Source organism: Ursus arctos, unplaced genomic scaffold (genome assembly GCF_023065955.2).
Source record: "Ursus arctos isolate Adak ecotype North America unplaced genomic scaffold, UrsArc2.0 scaffold_5, whole genome shotgun sequence".
Classification (NCBI taxonomy): Eukaryota; Metazoa; Chordata; class Mammalia; order Carnivora; family Ursidae; genus Ursus; species Ursus arctos.
The window spans coordinates 44,636,346-44,656,474 of NW_026623067.1; the positions used below are offsets into that span (position 1 = coordinate 44,636,346).

Sequence of the window (20,129 nt, forward strand, 5' to 3'; positions counted from 1 at the left end):
GCTTCTGTAGGATAGAAACCTGTTGGATCTTCTGGAGGAGCTAGATCAACCTGCTGATTTAGTAAAGCTTTGAAAACCCTCTGTGGGACAAAAAAATCCCATTTTACCTCAGGGAGCATTCTGTGTCACAATACTACTGCTGTGTAGGAACAGGCATCTTTAATTTTGACATCACAGGTCTAGAGTGTGAATCCAAGATCATTATTGAAACTCACATCATGTTTTTGGCCCTGAGTAGGGGATTGATATAATCGAATAGATGGTAGTATAATTTGATAGACCTATTTTTTCCAACGTTTTTCTCTTGCCTGGTTTTTAAAATTTTTTAAGTTTTTTCTTTTTGAAATGTTGAATCCAAAAGTTTATTTCCCCGAGGTCTTTTAGGTAGGTTAAATACACAGTATTATTTTGAAGAAATAAAATGATGTGTTTAATTGTTTTTCTTTTTTTTTTTAACAGCCTTGTCATGTAATTTACACAGATTATCGACCTACTCCGTTGCAACATTACATATTTCCAGCGGGGGGAGATGGCCTGCACCTTGTGGTTGATGAAAATGTAAGGGAGTAATTGTGATTCTTACCTATAATGTAGTCCTTGGTTGTTCTTACTATTTTTCCTTAAACTGAAGTAGAATGGTAGAACTCCATTTTTTTTTTCTTAAGTAGTTTTATGGTCCAAAATTGTCGGGTTTGTGTGTATTTTTATTTCAAAAAATATATTTAAGACTTGTGTTTCTTATGCATAAATTAAGATTTTTCTTCTTTCCCAATTTTTTTTTCCTCCTTCTTTCCCAGTGTTTTAAAATTCCTTAAGAATAGGGACTTAGGACGTGTTTCAGATATCTTCTGTTTTGCTTTTCCCAGTTTTAATATCTCTACCTTTAATTACCTATTATACACAACATTTTTTAACTCTTTCAGTGACCTTTGTAATAATTATTACATTATTTTTATTTTGAGGAAATTTTGAGGTATGAAAATGTTTGGATTGTGGTTAAATATTAGCGAGGTTACATAGAAAAGTATCTGATTCCAGGGTGACTTCAGAGAAGATAATTTTAATACTGCAATGCAAGTACTTCGAGATGCTGGTGATTTGGCAAAAGGAGATCAGAAGGGGCGGAAAGGAGGAACAAAAGGTAATGTGTAACTTTGTTCACTTTTTTCCCTCAGAAAGCTATATAAAGATCTAGATAGTATGTGATAAAATTAGATAAAAAGAGATTCGTCTCTTTTTTGTAATACGACATTGAGATATAGTTCACGTACTATACAATCTATCCATTAAAGTATACAATTTAATAGTTACTACTATATTAACAGAATTATGCAACCATCACCACAATTTCTTTTATTGAGATATAATTCATATGCCACAAAAATTACCATTTTTAAGTGTATAATTCAGGGTATTTTAGTATATTCACAAACTTGTGTAACTACTATCTAATTCCACAGCATTGGCATCAACTCAAAAAGAAATCCTTTACCCATTAGCAGTTAACTCTTCGTTTCTCCTAATCTCTTCCCCTGCCCCACAGCCTTATACAATCACTAATCTATCTTCTGCCTCTGTTTTCCTTTTCTGAGTGCTTCGCATAAATGGAATCATAATTTGTGTGGTCTTTTGCAACTGGCTTCTTCACTTAGTGTGTTTTCAAGGTTCATCCATGTTACAGCATATGTCAGTACATAATTCCTTTTACGATCAAACAACGTTCTATTAAATGAGTACCACATTTTATTTATCCATTCATCAGTTGTTGAACGTTTGGGTTATTTCTCTTTGTTAATTGTGAATAATGCTGTTATAAATATTTGAATTCTGCCAGTTTTTATGTAAATGTATGTTTTCTTTTCTCATTGAGTGTATACCTAGCATTGGAATTGCTGAGTCATGGTATTTCTATGTTTAACCTTTTGAATAGTGGCCAGATTATTTTCCAAAGTGCCAGCTCCATTTTACATTCCCATCAGAAGGGTATGAAGTTTCCATTTCCTCCACATTCTTGCCAGTGCTCACTGTAATCTGTCTCTTCTAATTTAGTCATCCTAGTGGTATGACCTGGTATCTCAGTGTGGTTTTGATTTACATTTTTCTCATGGCTAATGATACATCTTTTGATGTGCTCGTTGGCCATTTATGTATCTTATTTGGAGAAATACTTATTCATATCTTTTCCACATTTAAAGATGAAATGGTCTTTTTTTATTGTTGTTAAGTTGTAAGAATTCTTTATATACTCTGAATAGTAGATGCTTACCTAGTTTTTCCCATTCTATGGGTAAAGGTTGTCTTTCCAATTTATTATTGCTGTCTATTGAGGTATCAGAGTTTTTAATTTTGATGAAATCCAGTTTATCTGTTTTTTTTTTCTTTTGTTGCTGTACTTTTGGTATCATACCTAAGAATGCTTTGCCTAATAATAAATCATGGAGATTTATTCCTCTATAGTATTTAAGAGTTTTATAGTTAAAGACTTCATATTTAGGTCTATAATTCCTTTTGAGTTAATTTTTGGGTATGTTTTATGTATTCTTTTTGCAGGACCATCAAATGTGTTCAAGATTGTGAAGATGATTATGGAAAGAAATTTTCAACCTGTAATTATTTTCAGTTTCAGTAAGAAGGATTGTGAAGCCTATGCACTTCAGATGACAAAATTAGATTTTAACACAGGTGCTATATAATTTCAGTATAGTTTTCATGTTATGTGAAAATCAATATAAATCTATTTCTAGTAAGATTAATTTGTTGTGATTAATCCATTATGTAGTGCTAGGATATGCAGTTCATAAGACAGTTACAGTAATGTACTCATTACATTTGTAAAAATTTTAAGACCTTGTTTTATCATTTTCATCTTTTCCTTTTGTTTTATTGGAAGGTATAAGTACATTGCTTTTTGTAAAATCCAAAGATCCCTAGCTCCTTTGTTCCTGTGGCTCTCTGTGTGACAACTTAAGGCTAGGTTGCTTGGTCAGATCACTTTCTGTATAGAAAGTACTGTGCTTCATTCTTCTAAAAATCCAAACCAGGAAGACCTGCCCTTTACCTAATTGTGGTATAACCTTTTAAATAAAGTAAGATAACTTGTATTAAATTAATAATTATTTCCACATATTATCTGTGAATGTAATTCATTTGAAGTCACACAGCTAGAAAGTAGCATAGCCTATCCAAAAATTTGGCATACTTTATACCAGCCCATTTATTATTCAGTTTATCCTTTTACATATGTAATCCTGTATAATGAGAAGTAAATAATATCCTCAGTCATCCAGAATCAAATGTCAGTTGTAGTGCTTTCATTATCAAGGCACAGAATTAACCCATGCATTTTAGAGCTGCTTTTTACTTATCCAGGGCAAAGTAAAAACAGATATCCCACGTAAACTCCTAAAGTTAGTTAATGTTTTATTTTTTGAGTGAATTGCTCTGCTTAGACATGTTTCCTTAAAACTACCAGTACTGCATTTGCTTAATGTTGCAAGGTCATATGTTGATTAACTGAACAAATATTTATTGACTACATATTATTTAATAGATACTGTACAAGAAGGCAGTATAATAGTTAAGAGCATAGGCTTTGACATTGCTCCTCTAACAGTTAATAGCAGCCTTCATTATTTGCTGTAAACCTTAAACCTTACTTTCCTCAATAATGGATAAAAATTATCCCTGTGACCTGTAATTGTTAGACTTAAATATTAGATGTACAGCACTTAGTGTAGTTTTTGTTTATTTTATAAGATAGTACTTTTACTCATGGATGAATTTTCTGTTAGATATGTTTTTGAAATGCAGTGAATTTTGTTAAATAATTTTTATCTACTTTGCCTTCTTTTTTTTTATTATTATGTTAGTCACCATACAGTACATCCCCAGTTTTTGATGTAAAGTTCCATGATTCATTACTTGCGTAAAACACCCAGTGCACCATGCAATACGTGCCCTCCTTACTACCCATCACCGGTCTATCCCATTCCCCCGCCCCCCTCCCCTCTGAAGCCCTCAGTTTGTTTCCCAGAGTCCACAGTCTCTCATGGTTCATTCCCCTACTTTGCCTTCTGCCTTAAATACTAACTCTACTTTTATTCTTTATAAACTTTGATTGTTTGCAGTCTGTGAAGTTTGGTATCACTGATTCACTTAGATGTTTATGTACCTTTGAATTTTTTCTTAGATGAAGAAAAGAAGATGGTTGAAGAAGTATTCAGTAATGCCATTGACTGCTTGTCTGATGAAGATAAAAAACTCCCTCAGGTTTGTGTTTAGTGTCACTAAGTAAAATGTGGATATTAAGTGTGATAGCATATTTTTACTTTGCATTTCTTAATTTTGTTACTATATATTGCATTGCTTACACACTCCAGTAAATATGTTGCATTGTACACTGAAATAATACCTTGGTTTGTATTTTAAGTTTCTAAAAAGGTGACAAGGGGAAAGATGTGCTGCCTAAGGAAATTCTTCTCTGAAAGCTAACATGGTGTGGAAGTTACTGCTTCTGTTCCTAATAACACAAAATTATTAATTTTAAGTCACTAAATTTTTTTTTTTTTTTTTTTTTGAGAGAGTGTGTGAGCAGGGGAGGGGCAAAGGAAAAGGGAGACAGAGAATCCCAAGCAGGCTCCACGCTCAGTACCCGACACAGGGTCCTAGGATCCAGTCCCATGTCGGCCTCCCTGCTCAGTGGGGAGTGTGCTTCTCCCTCTCTCTCTGCCCTTTCCCCCTGCTTGTGCTCTCTCTCCCCCTATCTCAAATAAACAAATAAAAAGGGGGGAAAAAAAAGATGCTCAACTCTCTGAGCCACCCAGGTGCCGCAAAGTCACTAAATTTCTTAATTCATAAGTCTACCAACAAAACACTTAATGAAAATCATGTGTTTAGTGAGGAATTTAATGTCTGCTCTGCTTTTAATCCAAGGAATTTTTCCTTCAGCTGTTGGAATTGCTTTGGATTTCTAAAATATACTGAATTCTTGAGTGCCACTCCCAGAGATTCTGATTTAATTGGTCTGGTGTGTATTGTCGTCATTAGGATCTTTCAGAAGCTCTCCAGATGATCCTAATGTGCATCCAAACCTGAGAACTGCTTTATGTGACCTAAGACGTGAAAATTTTGTTCTGTGAAAAGAAATTTGGGAGGCTATATTCTGCTTACAAATGATTACTCTGATATATAAGGGATTTATGATAAAAATGCAATAGCATGTTTCTCAGTGTTTAAAAGACTGTTTAACTTAGAAGATTTTCTTGTAATTTTTCTTCCCAGCTGAATTATTAGTATTTGAGGTCTAAGGCATGTCTATATACATCTTTGTTATCCCACCACAGTTTTAGTAGACATGTAATGGCATTTGATAAAGTGTTAATGAGGGTGAACTCTTCAGTAACCATTTGTTTTTAGATAAAGTACATATTTATGTTAAGTATGCTTTATACTTATTTTTTTTTCATTGGAGCTGGCTAGTATTTTTTAAGTTTATTTTGTGCAGATGCATACTCTGCCCTCATTTTTAGTATTTGGGGAGGTGAAGTGATGCTGGAAAATTTGAATGAGGCAGTAGTGCATATATGAATTTTAAGTATATCTTCTATATTAAGAAAAGCTGGGGCAGAATTATATTGAGTTTTGAGTTTAATAATCTCTGGGAATATGGGTTTGGTTAGTTTAACATTTTTTAGTTTAACATATTTTTTATTTCCGTTTTCTGTACATCAGTGAAAAATAAACGTTATTCTAATCACAGGTTGAACATGTACTTCCTCTTTTGAAGCGAGGGATTGGTATTCACCATGGTGGTTTACTTCCTATTTTGAAAGAAACTATAGAAATTCTGTTTTCTGAAGGATTGATAAAGGTATGATTTTATTTATTATGCCTTAGAATTGTGTTGTATGAATCGTTTGAAAATTATTATCGTTACTTTTTTAAAGTAGGCTACATTCCCATTGTGGGCCATGAACTCACAACCCTGAGATGAAGAGGTGCATGCTTTATTGACTGAGCCAGCTAGGTGCCCTAACACTTTGAAAATTATTGAGAACACTATTTATAGGCAGCTTGTGTGTGTGTGTGTGTTAAACAAAGTCCTGTGGAATGACTTAGGTGATGAACTTGATTTTTTTTTTAAGACTTACTTATTTTAAAAAGAGTGCACATGAGTGGGGGGCAGGGCAGAGAGAGTCAGAAAGGGAAAGAGAATCTTAAGCAGACTCCCCACCGAGTGTGGAGCCTAGATGCGGGGTTCGGGTTCAATTTCACAACCCTGAGATCATGACTTGAGCCAAAACCAAGAGTCGGACGCTTTACTGACTGAGCCACCCAGGCACCCTCGACTTGATTTTTATTATACTACATACATTTTGGGCTGTAGGTAAAAAATCATTGGTTTCCTTTCCTGTAATTAAAGTAAGAAATGGTAATACTATACAGTGTGGAATTTTGCAGAAGGTGCTATTTAATTATCAAAAGTGGAGTTGATTCTATAGTGGACTCCTATCTATATACAGATTAAAACGATTAGAGAAGGCAAGAAGAATGCTGGTAGTTATAAAAGAGAGTTTTTTAGGTATGTGCTAATTTAAACCGCAAAGAGTCTAATTTAATTCTAAAGGTTATGTTGATATCTTTACCCAGAAATGGGGTATTAAAAATGGAAACAACTTCAAAATGTAGTCATAAGCCTATATATGATTCACAAATGATTTTATGTTTAAAAATCAGGTTAGAATTTTAAAAATCAGAGATTTATCATGAGAATCTGAGCACTAAGTAGAATATTTAAAAGAAATTTACTCACTTTAAAGAACATACTTGAGATATTTTAGATCAAGAATTGATCACTATTTCTACTTAGGTCCCGGTAAGGCCCTTTTGATATTCCTTTATAGGTTATTGTTGAGGCTCATTTTAAAGAATCTTTTCTTAAAAATGTAAGTGATACTTGTTTGTGGTGAAAGTCAAATAGAACAATTGTAAATAAAGTAAAAAAAAAAAGAAAGACCATCATTCCCCTTCACGTCCCAGGAATACCCACTAGCAAAGATACAAATAATACTTATTTTGTAAACAAAAAAATTATGCTACCCATGTTATCCAATTCTGTCGTATGTGTAGCTTTTCATTCTTTTTAATAGATGAATAGCTTTCTTTTGAGTTGATGAAATAAAAGATGTTTTTATCTTCCCTACTGGTGAAAATTTAATAGTACTTCAGTGACTTTACTTGTATGTATTTATACCTTTGTGTGCTTAAGCCACACAGTTTTTTATGTGGTCAATTTCTTGTTGGTAAAGTCTTAAAAGTGAACTTAGCCACTGATTCTGTTTGCCCCTCACAGATCCTGTTGCATCCAAACTGTTGCATCATCAGTCAGAAAGCCAGGAAATGTGACTTCTATGTTTAGAAAAGTAATCTACAGCCTCATGCTTTGTACATTAGATCGATCAGTAGTATCCTCTTTAAGGTATCACCACTGGAATTTAAGAAGGACTATTTTCCCTGAATTAAAAAATTTCTGGGATGCAAGGGACGTTAGATATCATTTAGTAATTTTATATATAAATACTGAATTACATCTGGAACTAGCTTGTTTTATTTTTGCAGAGTTTCATTAACAACTAATTTTAAAATTAATGTTTTGTTTCTACTTGAAAATTACAAAACTAGTTTTTCAGCTTAATAAAATACATGTTTAATCATATAATTATTCAATTATTTAGGCCTTATTTGCCACAGAGACTTTTGCTATGGGAATTAATATGCCAGCTAGAACTGTTTTATTTACAAATGCCCGGAAATTTGATGGGAAAGATTTCCGATGGGTAAGTAAAATAATTAACATAATTGGAATATTTTTTATCTTTACTTGTTTTACCTAAGGTAATTTGGGCTTACATAATCTTTGAGATTTTCAGTTCCAAATACTGAAGAACTTGTACCTGAACCAGTAAACACGTTCATCAAGGTTTAACTTCAGATCCGTCTTTTCTGTCTGTTAGGTTTGTTTGTTTTGGTTTGTTTTGGGGGTGGGTTTCGTTTGTTTGATTTTGGTGGGTTTTTGTTTTTTTTTTGGTATTTGTTTTTTTTGGCTAACACAAAAATAAAAATCTCCCTTGGTGAAAGAGTTTGATGATGAGGGATAAGTGTGCAGATGATTTATGAGTGCTTTAAAGTATTTTAAATATATCTAGAATGTTCCTTTCTTAAAGTTTAGGGTATTTAAGGCACCAAATCTGCAGTGGCTCCAGTTGCAGGTCACTATTTTATCTTTCAGGTTTAAAATAGAAGTTTTAACAGGTTTGCACATAATATCTTTTCTAAGGCAGAAGGAAGAAGAGAAAATTTAAATCATGGGTAAAACAGTAGATTTGGGTAGAAAGTAAATTCTTAATCCAGAGTCAAGTAACCCATTCAGTAAACAGTTACCACATTTAAACTTTGTTGAAGTTAAACCCAGTCTCTAAAGAAACTTAGTAGCAGATGAAAATTGACAGATATGCAATAAAATATTGTATTATGGACTCTGAGAAGTATGTACAGAAGGATAAAGCATAGAAGTCACTTATATAAAAGGGGTCATTGAAGGCTTCATTAGAGAAGGCAGTCCTGAAACTGAGAAACAACGGCACATGGGTATTTACGAGGTAGACAGTGGAGCTCCACGGAGGTGAAAAGCAGGTAGATTTCTACTTTGAGTATCCAGGGCAAGGCTCAGATAAATTGGCTTTGGGAGAAATTTTTAAGTAGTCAGCTATTCTGCAGCTAACCTAATCCTTGAAAGTGGTGATTCTTTTGTACTCAGAGTAAGTTGCTGGCAGTAATTACTGATCATCAAAGCACTGAAAAACACTCATGGTAGAATCGTAAAAGCAAAGCATTTTTTTCTTGATTTGTTTTATTTTAAAATGGATGCTATACAAAAGAGAAATAAAAGTACAGTGAGGCAGGTGCCGTTTCTCTTTAGAAATTTTTACATAGTCTTCAAAAATTTTCTGTGACCTGTGACTTTCTAAAATTGAACTTTTAATAATTTAATTCATGTAGAATGTGATTCCTGCTTATAATGTAGTTAACAGTTTCATGTTTTATATTTTAAAATAATGTAAATTTTTAAAATCTTTATTTTATCCATTAGTTTAAAATTATTTAATTCTCCGAATAAAATTGATGCCATAAGAAAATAAGTAAGTAGGTCTTTTGTGACTTTATATGCTTCTTGGCATCCTAAGGACCTTAGAGTAAGTCTGCAGAGTATAGTGGATAATTGACCTTAAGAAAGCAATCTTTTCTTGATGATTCAATATCACAGTATTAGACCTAAAACCTATAACATGCCATAATGTTATAATGATGCCCTTGGGCCCTGTTGAGGTTCTATTGCATTGCTTTTTTGAAATGTTCTTTTCAGATCTTTTTTAGGATTAGCTTTTTTGTTGTTTTTCTGGCGCCTTTGTTTCTCCCAGGTTGTTATGTCTGTTTTTTGATGCTGTCATTAATACGCATTCTTGTAGCTTAACTTCTCTTGTGTCAGATATTTTTTGGGAATCTGAAAACTGTGGACCCTTTCCATCAGAGAATAGTACAGAAGCACTTACAGATAAAACTTTGCCCGCTGTCTCAGTTGTTGAATGTCACCCTGAAAAGGCTTACTAACCTTTTTTGACTAGGTTCTTCTTAGTGATGAATGAGCTCTACTGAACTCCAGGGACGTATCCCAAGAAAATAAGAGAATTGTACTTTAAAAATAATAAACATTTATTTTATATTAATCTCATTTTGCAAATTAATATGTCTGTTATGATCAAGTCAGAATTGATATTTTATAGAGTTTGACTCCTTCTCTGCTTTCTTAGACTTTACTGTTTCCCAGAACATCTGGCTCAAAGATATTTTATGTCAGTGAATTAACAGTCTTTCCCTTTAGCTTTGGTCTGTTTGATTATTTTGGAGCTAAAATTTAGTTTTATAATGTTATTCTTAAGTGTTTTACATTTTTGTGTTTTTACTTAAATGCCTAAAAGTTGATGTTTTTAGTCATGTTTCCTTTTTTGGAATGTATAACTTGTGCTTATGTATTTTGTGATAAAAATTTAAGAATATATTTTTCACCAGGTTTTCTCCTTAACTCTGGTTTTTTAATTATGTTCACTCAGATTTCCTCTGGTGAATACATTCAGATGTCTGGTCGAGCTGGAAGGAGGGGAATGGATGATAGAGGAATTGTAATTCTTATGGTGGATGAAAAGATGAGCCCAACGATTGGAAAACAGCTACTTAAGGTAACCGAGTTAAGATTCTCTGCTTTCACCAGCAATTTGAGAAACATACTTCAGGAGCCACTTTGAAATTAGTTGTATCAGTTCAGATACCTTTCCAAGTAGATGAGTTAATTTACTAAACTATCTAGGCTTGGAAGGTAGAAAAGGGTAACTGTGCAAAGTGCTGATATTTTGTACCCTACTTTCTGTTCTAGTAAGTGAAGCATAACTCATGCGATGAAGGGCATGTAAAGATCCTCAGGGCAGAAATGTTCACTTTGCCCTCCAGATTTAAGACAATCTCTGTAACTGCCTTCTACACTGAACAAATTGCTCTTCACCTATCAGAGCAGGAAGTAGGGCACATGATACCTTCCCTACCTTTGTAAGTCCAGATAGCTTAATTCTACAGTCTACCATTCTAATACTGCCTATTGATGGATCATAAATATCCCAATAAATTAATTTAAATTTTTAAGCTTTATTTCAAATTAGCCTGTTCATTTTGCTTAATATTTGTTTTTCAGATTGTTTTAAGGGTTTTATTTTTGTTTTGTGTTGGAGACACTTCAGGGAAGTTTGGCCTGGTTGCTTTCCTTCTTCTCCATGTGGTATGAAGTTTTCAAAACAAATTCCTAGAGAAAACTCTTAGTAGGATGGGAAACTTAACATTAATTAAAAGTTGGACGCCTGGGTGGCTCAGTTGGTTGAGTATCTGCCTTGGGCTCAGGTCATGATCCCAGGGTCCTGGGATTGAGTCGAACATCGGGCCCCCTGCTCAGCGGGGAGTCTGCATCTCCCTCTTCGTCTCCCCCTCCCCCCTGCTTGTGCTTGCTCTCTCTCAAATAAATAAATAAAATCTTTAAAAAATTAATTAAAAATATTAAATTAACTACCAGATCATTAGCTAAGGCTCCAAAACATGTTAAGTCTCATAGGTCAGTATCTCTCTGAAACAGACTCTTTTCAATTTCAAAGACTTGTGAACTACAAGGAGAATTTGAGATATGGTTGTGGGAAGTCTGGTATGCTAAAGCAAAAATAAGTAAAAGTGTATGTTTTTTAAAATAACGTGTTTAATGTGAGTGAAGACGAAGCTTCTCTGTGCATATTCATAATGATCATATGGTGTCTTATTTTCACTTTTAAAGATTAACACTTGGAAACCTATTTTTAAGTGTCCATGTAACTTCAGTTCTTCATGTAAAGAAAATGACAGAAGATTGAAAATTGTTATTTTTAGACTTCAAATTGTGCAACATAAACAGTTTTTCTCTCCTTCTGTTCTATGTATGGAAAAAGGTGAATCAAGTTGCCAATAGTAGTAGGTAAAATTTTAATGACAGCTTCTGGTTTCCTTAGTACAGATATTTCATTCTATTTGCTTGACATTTCTGAACATAAAGTGTACTTAGGTGTAAAAGTTCTATTGTCTTTTATTTAAAAAATTTTATGTGGTAAGAACACTTAACATGGGATCTACCCTCAACAGATTTTTAAAATATGTTATTGTCGAGTGTAGGTACAATATCATACGGCATATCTCTGGAGCTTAATTTATCTTCCTTGACTGAAACTTCACGACCTTTGATTAGTAACTACCCTTTTACACCCCTCCTCAGTCTCTGGCAACCACCATTCTACTCTTTGATTCTTTGAATTTGACAATTTTAGAAAATTCATATAAGTGGAATCACGCAGTGTTAGTCTTTCTGTGACTGGTTTATTTCACTTAGCGTAATGTCCTTAAAGTTCATGTTGTCACATACTGCAGAATTTTAAGACTGAATTGTATTCCATTGTATGTATATATCACATTTTTTTTATCCATTCACCTATTGATGAACGTTTAGGTTGTTTCTACATCTTGACTATGTGAATAGCACTGCACTGAACATAGGAGTATTATTATCTGTCCAGTGTCTTCATTTTGATTCTTTCGGGTAAATACCCAGAAGTAGAATTGCCAGATCATATGTAGCTCTTGCCCCCCCTCCCCCCCAGTTTTTGTGGAATATCCATACTGTTTTACATAGTGGCTGTGCCATTTTGCATTCTGACCATCAGTGTGCAAGGATTCTAATTTCTCTATCATTTCTTAAATGAATGTTTACAAACAGCTTTATTGAAACATAATTCATATTGCATACAGTTCACCCATTTTCTTGGCTTCTAATACATTCACAGAGTTTTGCCACCATCATTACAATCAATTTTGGAACATGGGTATTAGCCCAAGAGGAACTTTATACCCATTAAATATTACTCTCCATTTCATTCCTAACCCTTCCCTTTCCCGTAAGCCCTAAGGCAAACCACTAATCTACTCTTTGTCTCTATAGATTTGCCTATTCTAGGCATTTCATATAAATTTAGTCACATAATAGTCAGTGATCTTTTGTATCTGGCTTTTCTTTAGCATAAAATTTTCAAGTTTCATCCATACTTGTTATATGTATCAGCACTTCATTCCTTTTTATTGATGAGTATTGCTCTTTTGTGTGGAGATATTACAGGTTTTTTATCCATCTATTAGCAGATGTATACTTAGGTTGTTTGTCCATTTTGGCTGTTGTGAATAATGCTGCTATGATTGTTTCTTTACAAGTTTTTATGCAAACATGTTTTTATTTCTTTTGGGTATATACCTATGAGTGAAATTTGCGAGGTCATACATAATTCTGTGTGTAACCTTTTGAGGACCTGCCAGACTGCTTTTCAGCAGCAACTGTACCATTTTACATTCTCATCAGCAATGTATGAGGGTTCTCATTTCCCTGCATTCTAGCTAACACTTGTTATTATCTGTCTTTTTTATTTATAATCATCACCCTAGTGAGTGTGAAATGGTAACTTCACTTTGAATGGTGTATAGTTTGACTTCTTTAAAGGATATAGTACCTGCTTGTTGATGATACTGCAATTTTATAAGCAAATATGTATCTGTATTTCTTGGTTTCTAGACACATTTCTTTTATTGAGAATAACTGCACTACTATTTTTGTCCTCTAGGATTTTTTCAGGTGGTTTTACTATCGTTAAAGAATTTGTACGCAGCTTACTCAGAAAAATAACAATTAATAGTTATAGAATACTCAACATGTCTTAGGCTCTGAAATAATTACTATTATTATCCCAGTTTTATAAATAAATAAGGCATATAGAGGTTAAGAATTTTTCAAAAGTCATATTGTTTTTAAATGGCAGATGCTGATTTTAAAGTCATGCAGTCTGGTTTCAGAGTGCGTGCTTCTAACCGCCACTTGCCCATACTTCTTAGTACTTCATGCAAATAGATTTTTCATTTACTGGTTCAAACCGAATTTGGCCTGGCAGCACTTTGTTCTTTTGACATAATTCTTAATGCAGTATATGAACTAATAAATCATTATAATAACATCAGGTCTATTTTCTTTTAAGCAACAGTGATTAAGATTTACTCTTAAGTAATAGGACTTTAATAAATAGAATATTTATTTTCTCAAATAATAATTAAAGTTTGTAGATTGTTCATATTATTGTATGTAAAAATAATTAGTATGCTTTGTACATTTGTAAAATTCAGATCTGTTTGTCATATCTAATCATTTTTCCTGTTGTTGGATTAAGTAGTCTTAGCCAGAAAGATGACAGAATACATGTGTTTATTGCTTGTTGACTAAAGATTATAAATTGAGATTTCTAATATCTCAACATGCACACACACACACTTAAATATTTGTGCATGTAAATCATTTAATGATCTTGCATTTAAAATGTTTTAGTAATTTCTTTCTTTAGCTTCTTTGGCTTGACTAGTTTTCTACCAAGTATTATAAAAACCTATTCAACTTTTCCAGTTCTGCTATTGTTAGTGTCCTCTTCTTGTCTGTTTATCTAATACTTTCACATCCATTGCCTTTTTTTAAAGTTTATTTATTTAAAGTATTCTCTACTCCCAGTGTGGGACTCAAACTCATGACCCTGAGATCAAGTCACATGCTTTTCTGACTGAGCCAGTTAGGTCGCTCTGCATCCATTGCTTTTTATTTATGAGTCCACAAATAAAATAGATTTTTTATCTATTAGCTTACGTAGATTTTGAGATAAGACAGGGGTTTGTTCTTGGGTTTATTTGACAGGAGCTAAAAAAACAAATCAATTCATTATAATGTCTGCATAAATGATAAGTTGAGTCAGATACAAAGTGTGTGTATAATAGCCTTCCAAAAAGACTGGTGAATGCATCTTTTATTCTTCAGCAGTTAAGAGCTCCTTTACATCACTCCAGTATTAACAGAAAAAATATGCATTCCAATATAGTGCCCATATTTTCAAAAGAATGTAAAACCATCATAGTACTTTGAGGAAATGTCATTATTCGTTTTATCAAAATAAACCTATTTCTATAATTTCTGAAGTGGTTAAATAAACTTGTTTCTTATAGTACATGAAGTGCTACTTCTAAGAGACTGTGCACGCTTTCTGATTCTAGACAGTTGTGTGTTCATTTCAACCTGAGCTACATTGTTAATGGCTAAGGAAAATGAAACTTACTTGAAGGAAAAATAGTTTTGACTTTACTGGGTATTTTAAAGCCTTCAGAACTTTAGGAAGAACATACCTATTCTCTTAAAGTTAGTTCTCTCACATACTCAAGATGATCACTTATGGACTTTTTTTTGGAGAAGTGAGAAGACCCACATTTGTCCATATTCTTCTATCTTCCGTTGCAACCGTTCAAAGTGCAAAAATATTTAGACTGGGAGTTTTTAAACTGCTCGCCTGAATGAACCGTATACTCTAAAACTTCAGAAATTATTAAAAGTAGAATAGCATTCAAAGGGTGGTAATACAAATCTGCTTTGGAAAATTGATCTGCTTAGCTCTCTGTCTTACTAGCTTTCGGTGAATGACTTGTCAGCTAAAAGAATCCTTAAATGTTTTTCTAGAATGAAGTTGACGTTTAAAATCTTAGCACTGGCTGCTGTTGTTCCAAGTTAAATTTTAGGTGACTGTTTTTTAGGCTTTCTGTTGATATATTAAAAATTTTATAATTTGGCTGATCAAATTAAATATATAAAAAGTTGAGAAATACTTGGTCAACATTTAAGGGTTCGTATAATTTTAGTAATATGAATATTGAAAAACAGAGATGTGAAATAAGTTGCATTTTTAATTTGTCCTTTGGGAGAACTTCAGCCCAGTGATGCCGTAAAGTTCATCTCCTACCTCTTTAGCCTAGGCAAGTCTCTTCATATCTCTGAACCTGTTTCTTGCTTAAAATTAAGAAGTAAATCAGTTTTGTTAGGAATATTGTGAATTGAAAATTTATTTAAGTGATTAGTACAGTGATTGGCACATGCTTACTTGATGTAATTTTTAAACTTGGGGAATCTATTTACATACATATATAGAACAGAAAGTGAACAGGGAGCAGTATATGACTGAATGGCACAGTATTTAATAACTCCAATTTGGGAAAATTCGGGATAATTCTAGACTAGATGATTGTGATTTAAGGTTTTATGGAGGAAATGGATCCTGCTGCATGCCTAAAGGGGTGGGAGTGGGGGTTGGATTTTGATTTCCAGAACTGGCAAGAAACATATTTTAAGAAAAAGAAATGGCTTCAGAATCAAGAATTAACATAACTGTATTTGGGTTCCTTAGTTTTTTTTTTTTTTTTTTTTTTTAAGATTTTATTTATTTATTTATTTATTTGACAGAGAGACAGCCAGCGAGAGAGGGAACACAGCAGGGGAGTGGGAGAGGAAGAAGCAGGCTCCCAGCGGAGGAGCCCGATGTGGGACTCGATCCCAGAACGCCGGGATCACGCCCTGAGCTGAAGGCAGACGCTTAACGACTGCGCTACCCAGGCGCCCCATGGGTTCCTTAGTTTTGCTAGACCACAGGATACTTACAGATGAGAGAGATGAGTTTATTTTCTTGGTTGCTAGATTGGGTGTTCAGACTGGGTGTTCACATCTGAGCCTCAGTATTTTTGAGACTTTTTTACCCCAACCTTTAGCAAAAAATACAGTTTATTACATTATGTACAGTGCAGTTTACTTCTGTGTATAAATAAATGTGCTCTGTGTACCTGAGATAAAATATGTTCATTAGAACAACACATTTCTACTATGATGGATTGTGGTTTTTTTCAGCTTTATTGAGGTATAGTTTAAAAATTGTATTATTTAAATTGTGCAGTGCGATGATTTGACACATGAATACATTGTGAAAGGATTCTCATCATAGAGGTAATACATCCATCACCTCAAATATATACCTTTTGTGTATATGAGAACTCATTGTGTTCCGTTTTCTATTTCATGAAAGGAAAATAAAACCGTTTGGTATGACCTAAATTTCAGTATCTACAGGGCCCTTAAATAGTCATTACTGGTGAATAGAGTATTCTGTTACAGTGAAATTGTATTTTGGTTTGTCTGTCGGCAGTATGCTGACTAAATTGTAAGGGAAATTGAAACCAAAGTAGTTAGGATGATAGTTGCAGTGATCTAGATCAGGTCTGATGAAACTTTGAAGTCTGTGATGGCAGTGATAAAGAAACAAAAGAATTAACCTAAGATATATTGAGGAAATAATCTGCAACCATTGGTTGATTAAAATTTAAAAAAGGGATAAAGCAGAAGAAAGAAAGACCTCCTAAATTGGAATTTAAAGGGTTATTTCATTACCCATTAATCAAGTTATAATTGAACTATCATAAGTTCTCCTTGCAGAGCCACAGAAATTACACCAGGTGGAGTTGTCATATAAAGGATTTTATTTCCAATAAATAAGATCACAGGGAATAACTTCCAAAGTTGTGATTCCCTGAGCAGGGGTGATGGATTCCTTTATTTAGGGTTAGGATGAATATTTAGACTTGTCATCATCTGTGGAAGTAGGCATAAGGCATGCACTTTAATGAAACATTGCCTATACATACATAGTATGTTGTATAAACGAGGCTTGTGTTCTTCCTTGGGTGGAGATCTTAGTATTAAAATGAGCTAAGGTAACCGTTGGTCCTTCCTTGGTTCATCTGGGCAGATGAAAGTCTGTGATTGAATTCAAACTGGTCGGGGTGGTCTGGGAGCTAGCTCCTCTTTAGGGCAGTTGTTACTGCTTGAGGGTAGTTTCGGTTTTCCTCACGGGATGTTATGCTGTGCGGGTCTTTTGCATCACTTAAGAGATCAGCTAGAAAGAAGAGCTTTAGGAAGACTGGGACAAAGCTCAGTGAGTGTAAACCGGAAAGCAGTAAAGGTCAGGGCTTGGGGTCTAGCTGGTGACAAATTCAGTAATCTCACTAACAATCTTTGTAAGGGTGAAACTCAGGAATGGGAAAGAGCAAGAGAGATAAGTTTCATTTTAGATCGTGTAACCATATTATTATTATTATTATTTATCACCCAAATTAGGTTACAGTAGGAGTGGAAAAGGGTGCTTTTAATAGTTAAACCAGTATAGCAGTTGTAGATGGGGACTGTCTTGGGCTCACTTAGATACAATGTCAAAATGCCGAGTTGAGTTTCAGGTGACTGAGAATTCCCAGGTGTATTCTACAGCAGTTGAGAATGCAGAAGTAGAGTTTGAGCTTAGAAATAAACATTGGTAATATTGAAGCCCCAAATTTCTGAGAGGAGGTAATAATACAAAAAAATAACAGAAAAGTGGGGCGCCTGGGTGGCGCAGTCGTTAAGCGTCTGCCTTCGGCTCAGGGCGTGATCCCAGCGTTCTGGGATCGAGCCCCGCAGCAGGCTCTTCCGCTATGAGCCTGCTTCTTCCTCTCCCACTCCCCCTGCTTGTGTTCCCTCTCTCGCTGGCTGTCTCTGTCAAATGGACAAATAAAATCTTAAAAAAAAAAAAAAAAAAAAAAAAGTAAGGGCTGCATCTGTTTGCAGAATTGTGAAATAGCTGAAGTTGTCTTTAAATTCCTCTCTCCTCCAAGAATTTGATTTTCATACTAACTTCACATCTCCCTTTGCCTTATTTTCAAGGAAAGTTCATAAACATCAAGGTTTTAGGGACTTAGTATCTATGCCTCTAGGGTGAAAGGCTCTTAATTTTTCAGGAGTTAAGGAGCACTTTCATTTAAGACTGTGATGAAAACTCTGCTTCACATAAAATTCTATACGTATATGTTTAGAATTATGCTATTAGGTTGGTCTGTGGACCTCAATTTAAGAGCCCTGACCACCCTAAGAGTATTTGTGTTATTTTACTATGCCATTTAGAAATACATAGCATACTTTGTGACACTTCACTTCTAAATACTTCAGCATGCATCTCCCGAGAATTGATTATTCTCCTATTGTAGCTGGGACATAGAGGCGCAAGAGCAGCTGGCTCTGGGGGTTCCAAACAGGGCAGGTTTAGCCACTCACCACAGGCAAAATTAAAAGAGAAACAAGTGGTGAAACAAAAGAATTTATTTCAGTCAGGCCAATACCAGGAAGACCGCGTTTCAAAGACTGTCTCCAAAGTGCCGAAAATACTTCACAGTTTTATATAAGGAAAATGTAGGACAGAGGTCCCTGGGTATGTGCAGGTGGACATGGTGGGTCAAGTTCTTCCTCCTTTTGGGATTAGTCCTGAGTGGAGTCTTTAGGCTCAAGGAGGTCCTTGAGGGAGTAGTTCCCCAGTAGGGATGCTTTGCGCACAGGGCCTTTAAGAGATAGTCTGGAGAGAAACTTAATTGGCTAGAAAGTTTGAGGTCAGGGTGGAGGTACTTGAAGTCCCTTTTCACTATGTGTAACTACAAAACCATTTTCATTTTTAAGTATTTGCATTAAAATATTTCTGAAGAAACACTGCTGAAAGAAAATTTTAGATCTCAAGGAAGTATTTGGATAGAAACCTTTAATGAGTAAAGGTCACCATAGTGTAGATAAATACTTTATTCTGCTTAACCATTAGCCTTAACCTTCTTTGGTAACAGTCACAGGAGGAAATAAAAGAATTATGAAAATACAGGTAAAGAATGGTCTGTAAATTGCACAGGTGGTTTTATGTCACTCCAGGCAGCTGAGTTTTAAGATGCTAATTTTTATCTAAATATCTTTCTGAAATGAATTTAGTGTACTCGGTCAGCACAGGCTAGGTTATGCTGCAGTAACAGACCTAAATCTCTATTACTTAAAGGTTCATTTCTCTAACTTGTTCAGTGCAGGTTTATGGAGGAGGTTCTGCTTATTATTGTTTAAGGATGCAAGATGATGGAGAAACCACCATCTTGCACAGTAACAGTCACTGTGCCAGAGGAAAAAGATAGCTTTTCACGCCAGCAATTAAATACTTGGCCAGAAGGTGACACATCGTAACAATTCATTTGCCTCACCCACCAGGGGGCCAGAAAGTGTAATCTTACCAAGTGCCTAGAAGTCAGAGAGCTAAACATACTTGGCAAACAGAATTTTAACTAGTACAGTTGCTACTTAGTGGACTTTTTCCCTTCTCTTTTCTAAAGATCAACTATTTATCACTTGGTATTGGTCATTTAAAAGAAAGAACTTAATACATTTCTATAATATTCCTTAACATGGATTAAATTATTAAGCAGTTTAATAGGTATCTATATAAATTTTATTTGAAAAAAAATCACAACATTGACATGTCTTTTTTTTTCTCTTAGGGCTCAGCCGATCCTCTAAATAGTGCTTTCCATTTGACCTACAACATGGTTTTGAACTTACTACGTGTAGAAGAAATTAATCCTGAGTACATGTTGGAAAAATCCTTTTACCAGTTTCAGCACTATAGAGCAATTCCAGGAGTAGTAGAGAGTAAGTATAAAATTACTATAACAGAACTTTCTTAGCTAGTAGAGTAAATAGCATAATTACTGACTTATTGGCCACCTAGGCCTTT

General features: G+C 34.3%; 1 protein-coding gene across 1 annotated transcript in view; it reads left to right on the forward strand.

Moving 5' to 3' along the window:
* Positions 1 to 20,129, forward strand: part of MTREX (Mtr4 exosome RNA helicase) — a 92,910-nt gene that overhangs the window by 21,951 nt on the left and 50,830 nt on the right. Inside the window, exons 9-16 of the mRNA XM_026498956.4 lie at positions 460 to 558; positions 1,039 to 1,141; positions 2,551 to 2,682; positions 4,190 to 4,269; positions 5,759 to 5,869; positions 7,734 to 7,835; positions 10,167 to 10,292; positions 19,894 to 20,044. Coding sequence (XP_026354741.1) covers positions 460 to 558; positions 1,039 to 1,141; positions 2,551 to 2,682; positions 4,190 to 4,269; positions 5,759 to 5,869; positions 7,734 to 7,835; positions 10,167 to 10,292; positions 19,894 to 20,044 — 904 coding nt within the window. The remainder of the gene's footprint in view (positions 1 to 459; positions 559 to 1,038; positions 1,142 to 2,550; positions 2,683 to 4,189; positions 4,270 to 5,758; positions 5,870 to 7,733; positions 7,836 to 10,166; positions 10,293 to 19,893; positions 20,045 to 20,129) is intronic.